The 12,445-nt window shown below is 44.4% G+C and overlaps 2 protein-coding genes across 8 annotated transcripts in view; both read right to left on the reverse strand.

The window, feature by feature from the left end:
- The window catches only part of LOC121550838 (KN motif and ankyrin repeat domain-containing protein 2-like), a 31,431-nt gene extending 28,005 nt beyond the window's left edge, over positions 1 to 3,426 (reverse strand). The window contains exon 1 of the mRNA XM_041863210.2: positions 3,327 to 3,426. The gene's annotated coding sequence lies outside the window, so the exon portion shown is untranslated. The remainder of the gene's footprint in view (positions 1 to 3,326) is intronic.
- A 2,230-nt stretch (positions 3,427 to 5,656) lies between these two features.
- The window catches only part of LOC121550839 (dedicator of cytokinesis protein 7), a 44,067-nt gene continuing 37,278 nt past the window's right edge, over positions 5,657 to 12,445 (reverse strand). For all 7 annotated transcript variants that reach the window (XM_041863216.2, XM_041863217.2, XM_041863213.2 and 4 more), the window contains 10 exons: positions 12,047 to 12,239; positions 11,785 to 11,928; positions 11,402 to 11,548; positions 9,898 to 10,023; positions 9,644 to 9,733; positions 9,283 to 9,519; positions 8,956 to 9,099; positions 8,751 to 8,857; positions 8,469 to 8,648; positions 5,657 to 7,857 (listed from right to left, as the gene is read on the reverse strand). In XM_041863216.2, coding sequence (XP_041719150.2) covers positions 7,815 to 7,857; positions 8,469 to 8,648; positions 8,751 to 8,857; positions 8,956 to 9,099; positions 9,283 to 9,519; positions 9,644 to 9,733; positions 9,898 to 10,023; positions 11,402 to 11,548; positions 11,785 to 11,928; positions 12,047 to 12,239 — 1,411 coding nt within the window. In that variant the 3' untranslated portion in view covers positions 5,657 to 7,814. The remainder of the gene's footprint in view (positions 7,858 to 8,468; positions 8,649 to 8,750; positions 8,858 to 8,955; positions 9,100 to 9,282; positions 9,520 to 9,643; positions 9,734 to 9,897; positions 10,024 to 11,401; positions 11,549 to 11,784; positions 11,929 to 12,046; positions 12,240 to 12,445) is intronic.

Genomic DNA, 12,445 nt, shown 5'->3' on the forward strand with positions numbered 1-12,445 from the left:
AACTATAGTTTGTTAACAAGAAATGGTTGAGTGGTTGAAAAACAAGTTTTAATGACTCCAACCTAAGTGTATGTAAAATTCCGACTTCAACTGTAGGTATTACAGACTGGGTCAGGGAGAGGTTGAAAATGTCAGTGAAGCAATAACCCAGCCAGTGCTGACACTACGGCCACTCTCCAAGTTGTGTAGCCTATGCCCTGTTACTGCAAGCAAATAGGACGACTGTTTTTAACATTAAGGAGGGGTGGTATTGAGAAAGAAAGACGGCATGCTGCAGAAATAGTCTGGCCTATACAGCCATGGAGTGGCCTTACTGCCTGGCCTCAGCCCTGCCTGCCTGCTCACATTACGTCTGGAACAGGAGAAGAATAAACATCAGCATCACAGCTGCCATTGGTCATTGTGTTGACCCCTCCAAAAGGAAACTGCCTGGCCAAGGGTGGGGCCCAGGGACAGGAATTGCAACAGAAACAAAAAAAGAAAAAACATGCGCATTAGAGAGAGAGTGAGAGAGAGAGATGGAAGGAATGGGAGAGAGACAGAGTGTGAGAGACAGAGGGAGAGAAAGAGAGAGAGGGAGAGAGAGAATTCCTGGGCAGAGCGGGAGGTAGAGGGATTAGGATTGACGGAGGCCAGAGCCAGTGTTCTGGAATGATTTCGGGAAGGTTCAGGGGGAGACTGAGACGAAGACCAGAGCAGAGCTGTTAGTCCGGTCACGCAGGAGAAAGCTGGTCAGATTTACAGCAGTGTTGGGGTTAAAACCTCAGGTCAGTGGAGTGAGTCAGTGGTGGTCACATGCAGCACAGTGGGGCAACGGAAGGAAGTAGTCAAGCACTGAAGCACTGTTGATGTGTCTAAGTGATCAGTTCACTGGGATCCTCATTGGTTGTTTCCTGACTGACTCAATGAGTGAAGTAAATTAGATAACAGCAAGCAGAACTTGAACCAAACCTATAGACATGGCAGGTATACACAAACACACAAGGCATTGGGAGTTTGTTGTGAGTCAGTGAATAGAAAAATCCATCTTCCCTTTTGGAACGATTAATGTATTAAGAAGGATTACTCCAGAGATTAGTCCAGCAGATAATGATTTCATGCTTCCTAGGACTCTACATGCATGATCAAGGCATATGTTGACTGAAAACATTACAGGATTGGTCTCTGCCTGTAGGTCTGGATAAATAAGTAGCGGTATTAACCTTCAATGGCCAAATCCCCCAATCTGGCCCCATTCTAATATCAGAGCTATGTAATCATCCCCTGCTAAAGCTAAATACATCTGCACCTCTACACAGCAATGACTGATTAGCACAGTCATAAGCAAGGCACTATAGCCTACATGCTTCACCAAAACAGTTATTAATACTGATGGAGAATTTGATGATAAGTTACTCTCATATTAATGTAAAAAATATTGATATTCTATCAATAAAAGGTGCACAAACTGATCCATTTTTCCATCAAAACTTATGTTTGTGTGAAATTTGCATAAAACTATACATTATGTCCAAATGAGTGTGTATTTGAGCTGTAGCCCATTACACCTCCTGTGGCAGTAGTGTAATGCTCAAGTATAACATGCCTTTCTGTGCAGAAGTAAAAGGCTTTCGGCTCACTGAATCAGTAACAATTGTTCATTGACTGAGGCGATAGGACTAGTGTCCAGACTCCACATGAGGACATGTAAAATGGCACAGAGTGAAATATAACTTGACGGCCTACACCTATTAACTCTGTAATGATATTCCACAACCTAATTCAAAGTGATAGGCAACTCAAAAAAAATTGATTCAGCTGAACAGAGGGGTGTCAGCAAGGGGACAGTCTGGCCTGCTGTGACCTGTCCGCAAATTCGAATAAATCCAGACAATCACAGACATGTAGCTTCATGCAGGTTCAGGGCGTAATTCCATTAGTCTATCTAAACCATTTAAATGCCCAGCATGTGGTCCATCGCTACAAATGGGCTTTATAACCTTGCATTCCTCCATTTGGAATTCCACTACTGCACCCCTCGTTCCAAACGTTGTAATCGGGAATGTGGTCCTGGTCAGTGAGACAGTAGGCTACACATTCCATCCCTGCTGCTGCTGGCAGGAGCATGGGATAACTCCAACTGGGCACCTTAAATTCTAGGATACCTATGGAGACCTGTGTTGGTCACCTATAAGTAGGCCTAGTCTGTGTGAAAGTAGACCGCTATCAAGTGACCAATGATTGATCAAAGGACCCCATAAAATGATATGGGCCTATCTAGACTGTAGCCTATTCCCACAAAAGGACACTTGGGTTGTGCCCATCTTCTTCAAAGTTCAACAGTTTAATAATGACCAATAGACAAACCGTGAAAATCATTAGTAGGCTATTAGGCCTACAGGCGTTAAATGTTCTTCCAGACACTGCTTCTTCTAGAGAGGAGGAAAAACCTATAGAATGAATTCAACTTTTTGTTGAGGCATTCCTCACTTAGGCGCTGTAGCTTTTGAGACAGACATCCGTTCACTGAACTGATCACTCTGACCACCAGTCACGGACAGGCGGTTAAACCAGACCAAAGTTTAGGGCAGAGCCGCAATGAGAAAGTGATGAACATCTGGAAGTAGGCTAATGAAAAGTGGAAGAATGGAAGGACCCCACCCTCTCCCTGGAGTCACGGCAATCACGGAGTTTTCTTTTAATGAGGTAATCATCTTAAAGTATTCAGGAATTCAACTTCAAAACTACCTTTGATTGAAGAAAGAACCTAATCGAAAAACCTTTTAGTTGAAGTTCCACATTTAAAAAAGTTTAGCCTAAAAAGTGAGTGTGGCAAGTTTCCAAAATGTTCCAGAATGCAAATATTAACTAAAAACCTTCCTCCAATTTGAACAATAACCTCAGTGAAAAAGTGAGACCGCTCTCTCAGCCGTCAATTAAATTCAGCCAACATGACCTATTAACACAAAACGTCTCAGGGATAACACACGCGCCAGTACCCAATGCATTGTGTGCGCTACCTCGAGGAGCGCATTATCGCCAATGATGCTCAGCCAAATAGCCTACTAGGCACGAGAAGAAAACCACTCATTAGGTCATTAATACTTATAGAAATATGTAGGGAAAAGTGCACACCAATTCATACAAACATATCACAGTTAAATAGGTGGAGAATGGGCAATAAGAGACCCGTTACTTCTAGAAGTAAGACAAAAACCGGGGAATGGATAGGACAAAAGAAATCTTATGCAAGACACCATTTTGGACTTATTAATTGAGCAAATCTTAACATACAGGCTGCAGGGAATTAAGAATATATTATCTTATCAAAAGGCTGTTGTCCTTACCTATCCTTATAAATCCGTTCAGACGTCTTGGGCCAGGAGCGCTCACTGACATGGAGACAAAAACACTGCAGCCAAGCGGTTCAGAACCCCCTCCCTCCGCTCTTAAAGGGCCAGGAGCGCCTTTAGACCGGATTAGTACCTTAGGCTAGAAACCCCATTCCACTCAGACATCTCTGCATATTCATTCAAAATGGTAAAATGTAAGAGTTGGAATAAGAGAGTCGTCGTATTAATGGCTCAGTGTGTAACTTATAAAATATAGCCTAATGCACGAGTATAAGCTAAAGTCCGTCAGCATTGCTCTTTCTTTCCATATATTTTTATTTATTGGTGACTGTATGGAGAATATGGTTCCCGTAACATGACGTCATACTTTAGTCTCCCCTGGAATCTACCCCTGTTTTACAGAAGACTACATAGTCGATTGAGGGACGTAAATACGTGGTTACTGTTTTACAGAAAATGGATACACCACAGCTATATCACTGATTGATTCATGCGTAAAATGTGTGTGTGTGTGTGTTTATTGAAGTGGTAATGTATAACGTGTTACTTATCAATAACACACACTACATCCATATGGTGGGCGTTTGCTTTGGCAGACAAACATTATGGCTACGATGTGAGGCACACCGGCACAGGAAATTAATTGCACGTGAAAAATAACAGAAAGGGACGCATACTCCGGCTTGAGCCGACATCAGGATCAAATAGAGATCTGAGGGGTCCGCTCTGCATCGTCTGGCCAATACTTAGGGTGGTTCATGGCTGCAAAGATGCGTCCTGAGAGCCAGATGACTATACCCTTTCAATTGCTCCAGGATAACCCATCCATAGCCTATTCATAACCCATCTCTTTGTCCTCTACATCATTTTTTAAATTAATCAATAATATGCCATATGTCGACAAACATATAAATTAGATACCCAACTGCATTATTAACACAATATATAGCCTATCAATTAATAAACTAAGGTGTTTAAACATTTAGTTGTGTAATATTTCCCCTGCTGGCTAAATCCAGTCCAGGGACTCATATTCCCAGGGTAGTGAAACCATGTGTCTAGAATGACAGACCCTCTCAAGGTCATATACAGTGTCAAGGTTACATACAGTGCATTCAGAAAGTGCTCAGACCCCTTGACTTTTTCCACATTTAGTTACATTACAGCCTTATTCTATTTTTTTTAATTTTTTTTTATCCTCATTAATATACACACAATACCCGATAAAGACAAAGCGAAAACACGTTTTTAGAAATGTTTGCAAATGTATTTAAAGTAAAAACAGAAATACCTTATTTACATAAGTATTCAGACAATTTGCTATGAGACTCGAAAATGAGCTCAGGTGCATCCTGTTTCCATTGATCATCCTTGAGACGTTTCTACAACTTGATTGGAGTCCACCTGTGGTAAATTAAATTGATTGGACATGATTTGGAAAGGCACACAACTGTCTATATAAGGTCCCACAGTTGACAGCGCATGTCAGAGCAAAAACCAAGCCATGAGGTCGAAGGAATTGTCTGTAGAGCTCCGAGACAGAATTGTGTCGAGGCACAGATCTGGGGAAGTGTACCAAAACATTTATGCAGCATTGAAAGTCCCCAAGAACACAGTGGCCTCCATCATTCTTAAATGGAAGAAGTTTGGAACCACCAAGACGCTTCCTAGAGCTGGCTGCCCGGCCAAACTGAGCAATCGGGAAGAAGGGCCTTGGTCAGGGAGGTGACCAAGAACCCGATGGTCACTCTGACAGATCTCAAGAGTTCCTCTGTGGAGATGGGAAAAAACCTTCCAGAAGGACAACCATCTCTGCAGCACTCCACTAAATCAGGCCTTTATGGTAGAGTGGCCAGACGTAAGCCACTTAGGAGTGGCTTCTGGACAAGTCTCTGAATGTCCTTGAGTGGCCCAGCCAGAGCCCGGACTTGAACCCAATCTAACATCTCTGGAGAGACCTGAAAATAGCTGTGCAGCGATGCAAACTCCCCAAATACAGGTGTGCCAAGCTTGTACCGTCATACCCAAGAAGACTCAAGGCTGTAATTGCTGCCAAAGGTGCTTCAACAAAGTACTGAGTAAAGGGTTTGAATAATTATGTAAATTTGATGTTTTTTATTTTTAATACATTTGCTAAAATTTCTTAACCAGTTTTTGCTTTTGTCATTATGGGGTATTGTGTGTAGGTTGATAAGGGGAAAAAACAATTTAATCTATTTTAGAATAAGGTTGTAGCGTAACAAAATGTGGAAGAGTCAAGGGGTCTGAATACTTTCCGAATGCACTAATAAAAGCAGACTGTTAAGATTGAAAGCCGACCTCTGTTAAGATTGAGAGAACATTTTAATACAAAGCAGTACAAAAAAACAGAATAAGTGACTAAATAAAAATAGTCGTTCTTTTCCTGACTGGTAAAAATGCAGTTTTAGACAAGCCTTGTGAAAATACAACAAGCAGAGGAAATAGAGTAGTTACAGACAGTGGTACGTAGGTGCGGCAGTGTGAATACAGTATAGTGCAATACAATAAAGGAGACACAGTCCAATACAGTAGTTAAAATTACCTACATTATATATTTCCACCAACCACAGCGTTGAGGATGAATTCCAGAACATGTGGAGTGTTTCTGTCAGCACATCACATCCAGGCAGGAGGAGAACAGTTCAGGACATGAAACATAGTCGATAATAATGACAATGTGTGATCTACTGCATATCTACGTCAGTACATAGTTGTGTGTGTGAGAGGGTGAATGTCATTGCCAGACTGGCAGTGCTTACTATGTGAACATCAGTGATGCGACAGTGTTTTTGGTCAGTGCAGTAAAAATTTCAGTGTCACCAGAGGCCATTTTTAACGCTCCCTCTCTTCCCAAAGCCACATCTTCTCTCTAACCTACAATGTGTCCATTGTATGCTTATCTAGAGCGGTGGGGCCTCTAATGATCAAAATGTCATACTTCTTCATAATGAATTCCTGTCCTGATACAGGGTATATGAAAAGGAGAACTCAGTAGTTAAAGAATGTCAGTTATTTGGTATGAGGATCGTTGAGTACAGAACGACTCCCTGGGACCATTTAATGACTACGTCTGGCAGCAACTGGTCACACACAAATTCATTAAGGCCATTCCACAGCAAACATGACACATACACAAGCAAATGGAAAGAAGCCTAGATCCTGTGCAGTTGGGGCAAGACACACTCAAACACAAACTTCCAAGCGCACACATTCAAACGCAGCCCAAAACAAACACACAATTAAGGAAGCGCCTAGGAGTTGTTTGAACTCTCCAGTTCTGGAAAAGCTACAATTAAACTGAGCGGAGATGAACAGAGAGGGAGAGGCATCATTCTGGGTCCTCTTCAATGCAGAGAGACTCCTCCTGAAAGCTGGTCTCTGTAAATGCCCAGGAGAAAGAGACATGGTCCAAATGACTATGTTTACAGTGCAGATAAACTTCCAGTATAAACAGAGGGAGCTTTTCCTATAGGAGTGTGAGAGAGAGAGGAGAGGAAGACCAGAAAGGAGTGAGTGAGGCGGGAGAGAGGTGGTATGGCCTGACGGGAGAGAGGTGGTATGGCCTGACGGGAGAGAGGTGGTATGGCCTGACGGGAGAGAGGTGGTATGGCCTGACGGGAGAGAGGTGGTATGGCCTGACGGGAGAGAGGTGGTATGGCCTGACGGGAGAGAGGTGGTATGGCCTGGCGGGAGAGAGGTGTAATGGCCTGGCGGGAGAGAGGTGGTATGGCCTGACGGGAGAGAGGTGGTATGGCCTGACGGGAGAGAGGTGGTATGGCCTGACGGGAGAGAGGTGGTATGGCCTGACGGGAGAGAGGTGGTATGGCCTGACGGGAGAGAGGTGGTATGGCCTGACGGGAGAGAGGTGGTATGGCCTGACGGGAGAGAGGTGGTATGGCCTGACGGGAGAGAGGTGGTATGGCCTGGCGGGAGAGAGGTGGTATGGCCTGACGGGAGAGAGGTGGTATGGCCTGACGGGGAGAGAGGTGGTATGGCCTGACGGGAGAGAGGTGGTATGGCCTGACGGGAGAGAGGTGGTATGGCCTGACGGGAGAGAGGTGGTATGGCCTGACGGGAGAGAGGTGGTATGGCCTGACGGGAGAGAGGTGGTATGGCCTGGCGGGGAGAGAGGTGGTATGGCCTGACGGGAGAGAGGTGGTATGGCCTGACGGGAGAGAGGTGGTATGGCCTGACGGGAGAGAGGTGGTATGGCCTGACGGGAGAGAGGTGGTATGGCCTGACGGGAGAGAGGTGGTATGGCCTGACGGGAGAGAGGTGGTATGGCCTGACACTGGGGGGGGGGTTGGAATAACAAGCTTGGGAGATGGAGGATGGTGTGTGTGTTTAGGATAGACAGTTGGTGTGTGAAGGGGGTGGGGGAGACAGACAGACCAGTTGAAATCAAGAGTATGTATGTCTCAAGCGCTTGGTTTCTTCTCTGTTGAGGAGGTCTGCTGTGCGTCAACAGTCCCCCCTGCGGAGACTGGACCTACTGAAGGAATTTCTGTGAAGACATAAAAAGATAAGACAGATGAAATGTTATCTGGACCAGGGTTTTGCAATGTGTGGATGAAGGAGCCTCTTAATTGCTGGTATGGTGTATGTCATTTTCTGTTCTGGCAGGTGTGGCTGTGGTGTATCTGGTTGTGATTAGAAATCCTCCAGCCCTCTAACACTCACATAAGACACGCAGCTGGCTCCAAAAAGCCCCAGTCAAAACCAACCAACAATGTGCTGAGACTTTCCAAAACAAATCTGCTGAGATTATTGAAGCAGCTGCATTGTGTGTGGATGAAGTGGTACTACTAGTGGTACTCAGTGGGGTGTGATGCATTTTTGTGTGACTACGCGTATGTAGTGTCGAGTTACTACAGTGTTTTTAAAAGCAGAGGCTGGCAGTGGTGTGTTAAAATGGATTAGCTCACAGTGTGTGTGTTTACATCTGTGTGTGTGGAAGAGTATGGTGTCGAGTTACTATTGTGTAGGCTGTAGATGTCAGTGCTCTGTAGAGCTGGATGCGCTCATTTTGTGTGTGTGTGTGTGTGTGTGTGTGTGTGTGTGTGTGTGTGTGGTGTGTCTGTGTATTATGAGTGTGTGAATCCAGTTTGTTGTAACCTTTGTGTAGCCGGCTGAAGCCCTGTAGCTGGCAGTGTTCTGTAGAGCTGGGGGATCTTGCGGTTGATGAGCGGTCCCAGAGACTCTTTGAGCTTATTGTAGTTCCTCTCCATTTCCTTGTGGTACTCTTTCTGGTCTGGACCAATCAGAGTCTTGTTCTTCCTCAGGGCATCCTCACACCTGCAGGAGAGGAAGGAGTCAGAGTCTGTTCACTGGGTTATTGAACTGTGTGTGTGTGACAGACTGTATAGTCCATGTACAGGCTTTGTAAGGTGTCATCACCTCTTAGTGAAGTCTTTAAAGCAGAGGCGTAGCTTGTTGTGATGACGGTACAGCTTGGGGTCATCAGGAATGTCAGAGAGAAAGACCTGAGCGACCTCCAGAGGGCCCTGCATGAGAGAGAGACGGTTATGTACACGCTCCGGCATGTCAAACACACACACACAAAGGGATATTACACAACACAACACACACCCACACACGGTACCTGGTTGACAGTGGTGCCCACAGAGCCCTGCAGCACCATCTGCAGCATCTTGGCGTCGGCAGGCTCCTGGTGGGTGGCGAAGGCCAGCTCCTGGGTCTTCTTCTGCATGTCCTCTATCGCCACCTCCATGGGCACCAGGATGATCTGGAGAGGAGAGGGGACAGCAACATGATCATGAGCCCTGCTTCACTGCTAGTGGGTTAAGCTAGTGCTAAAGCTCTTTGAGTGCCTGGAAAAACACTGCTAAATATAAATTCAATCCATCATTCACTGTTCAGTGCTCACCATGTTTCACAGTACAGTCAGACATGTATACAGTGACCCCACCTCCTCTTTGTGGATGACGTTGATGCGTGTCTTGATGTAGGGGAAGGCGTGGGACGTGGTGAGGATGGATTTGCGTTTGTACTGCTCGTGCAGGTCCCCGTGGGCGCGCCCATCCAGGGTGAACGGGGTGCAGTACATGAAGGTGCGCAGGTTGTAGTTCTTGTCGAAGTAGGTGATCCTCTCCTTCAGCTCGTACGTGTCGAAGAAGGGCTCCACGTAGGTGATCTGGAGGTAGGCCTGAGAGCCACGCAGATATACAACACATAGATCAGTACTACAAGTCATTCCTCACGTCCCCATGTAAAAACCGCAACCCAAACCTTCAGTATTTTCTCTTTCTGAGAGACTTTGGGCCTTTTACCTTATTGGGGTCCAGCTTGTTCTTGTCCACATGGTTGGAGTCCTTGATAATCTCCACCACATCATCTCCAAACCGCTCAGCATAGAACTCCTGAAAAATATGTAGATGAGACACATTCAAAAGACTGGTATCAGCTTATAACACACATATTGCACAACTCCGCAATGATCCAGTGAGTTTCATAAATTGTCACTGGTGTCTTTGGGTGCTTTATATAAATGATTATTATCAACATCATCCTCCTCAGACCGTACCTCTAGTCTGTGGGAGATCTCAGCCAGCTTGGTGATGGAAGGCTCCTTGTACACAAACTCCTGCTCATCCAGGTCCCCATAGCGACAGCCGTAGAAGCCCACCCGGAAGTAGGTCCCAAACATCCTCTACACACTATATAGCGAGGGGGATGGAAGACAGAGAGAGAGGGGGGAGGGGGAAGAATAGGAAAACAGAATACAGAGATTACTTTCAGAGTCACTTAGTCTAAGCTGTCCTAAATTGACATGTTACATGAGTCTAAGCTGTCCTAAATTAACATGTTACATGAGTCTAAGCTGTCCTAAATTAACATGTTACATGAGTCTAAGCTGTCCTAAATTAACATGTTACATGAGTCTAAGCTGTCCTAAATTAACATGTTACATGAGTCTAAGCTGTCCTAAATTAACATGTTACATGAGTCTAAGCTGTCCTAAATTGACATGTTACATGAGTCTAAGCTGTCCTAAATTAACATGTTACATGAGTCTAAGGTGTCCTAAATTGACATGTTACATGAGTCTAAGCTGTCCTAAATTGACATGTTACATGAGTCTATGCTGTCCTAAATTGACGTTACAACCAGGGCTCTAAAGTACGACCACATGCGACAAAATATTTTGCTGTGCGACCTGGAGTTTTAATTTGGGAGCGGCGTAAATAAAAACAAAAAATCTGATAATTCTTTCAATAATAATTGTTGTAATGATAAGGCTTCGCTGAACCATTGTTCCCAAGCACAGATTCGTTAGCATCATGCTTGCACCATTAATACAGCGACAACTGCTTGTTTCTAACAGTTCAAAAGATCTGACCCATATTACTGAGATGTCTTGCATGTCCTCATCAAATTTGACGCTCTTAAAGAGACAGTGTAGAATTTCAATGCAATGCATCTCAATCGGAAAATAGTGCTTTTACATAATGTAGAAACCTAATATTCCACAAATGACTTTTTAATTTAAACAACAGGTATTTGTATTAACATGTTCACTTTTTATAATAAACAAATGTATTTACAGGGTTACATATTAGTTTCTAGGGCACAACATATGCTTCAGAAGTAGCTAGATTTCATATAGGCTGTATCTCAATCAATTAAAAAAATCGTATTTTCTGGTGCGCCTACATTTTTAAAGTTGTGAACACCAGTGCTACCAATGAAAAATGTTTTTTTTTGTAATTTTGAGCCCTGGTTAAAACATTGAAACCATATGCTACCACAGCAACCAGTAAATACACCCAGGAGAGTTGGAGCCAGTCAATCTTGTGCAACTGTTTTACACAACTATGTATTGGTTAAGTGTGTGAAAGTGTGAATGCAATGCAAAACTGTGGTTTGAATAAGTGTTGGGAAGAGTTTTAGAACATTTCACTCACCAGTTAGGAAACATCATCCAGAAAGGAAAGGCAGGGAAACCACGGGAAAGAGAAAGAAAATATGCATATAAACTCAATGTCGGTTAAGTTACACAAACAAACAGCATATTTAATTTACTTTACCTCCCATCCTGAACTCTGGTTGTAGATTTTGTTAAAGGCGTCCTGCAGCTTTCCGTGGACAGTGGCCAGCTTCTTAAAGTCCCTGTTGGCCTCGTGGACTGGGAGTAGGATCTTATACACCTCGTTGATGGCCTCATACATTGAAGCCTGCAGGAGAGATACAGGATGAAACAGTGAGAGGACAGTGAGAAGTCTACCTACAGCACACTACAATACTGTATACTACAAAAACCTGGCTTTCTCTATGTTAACATACAGCTCTGACTATTTACTAGGTGGTAAGGCAATCTGATGCTGTGTAGGGCGTCCACTCAAAGAGAGATTCAAAAGTTGTTTATCATGTATTTAAGGAAATCTCAATGTAAAGAAAATCTGAGTAATACCATGTGAAAGGAGGTTGCAGCTTGCTCCAGGAGCCCCACCAGGCCCGACTCGCTGAAGGACTTCCCCGCACAGATACCCTCCTCCTCTGGGGACAGGATATCATCAGACACCGCTGACTCCTCCAGAACGTTAGACGAGATGTGCTACAGCAGGTAAGGAACATAGCTGAGTCTTTTCTTGACTGCTAAGGTTTTAAGGTATACTCAAATGGACACGAAACACTCACAGAAACACACACACACACACACACACACTCCTGACCTGGAAGGTGACACAGCCAATGGGCAGGTAGCGGCAGTCCTCCAGCATGTTGAGGTACTCTGCCACCAGGGCGGCGCTGTGCACCAGGCAGTGGGCTGCCTCTGCGTGGTTCCCTCTCTCAGAGTGCTTCCCTGCCATGTTCTGCAGCCACGTCAAGCGCAGGTCAGGGGAGTTCTGGTAGCCCTTAGCAATCCTGAGGGGGGAGAAAGGAGGTGGGAAGGGAGAAAGACAGAAAAATCAGGGCGGTACATAGCTAATGCAATCCAAGCCTATGGATTTCATAGTTGTATGTTTACAGATTTGTTTACAGATTTGTTTGTGGATGGGAATGTGTTTGAATGGGAATGTGTTTGAATGGGAATTTGTTTGAATACGAATATGTTTGAATGTGAATGTGTT

Source organism: Coregonus clupeaformis, chromosome 35, assembly GCF_020615455.1.
Source record: "Coregonus clupeaformis isolate EN_2021a chromosome 35, ASM2061545v1, whole genome shotgun sequence".
In the NCBI taxonomy this organism is placed as follows: Eukaryota; Metazoa; Chordata; class Actinopteri; order Salmoniformes; family Salmonidae; genus Coregonus; species Coregonus clupeaformis.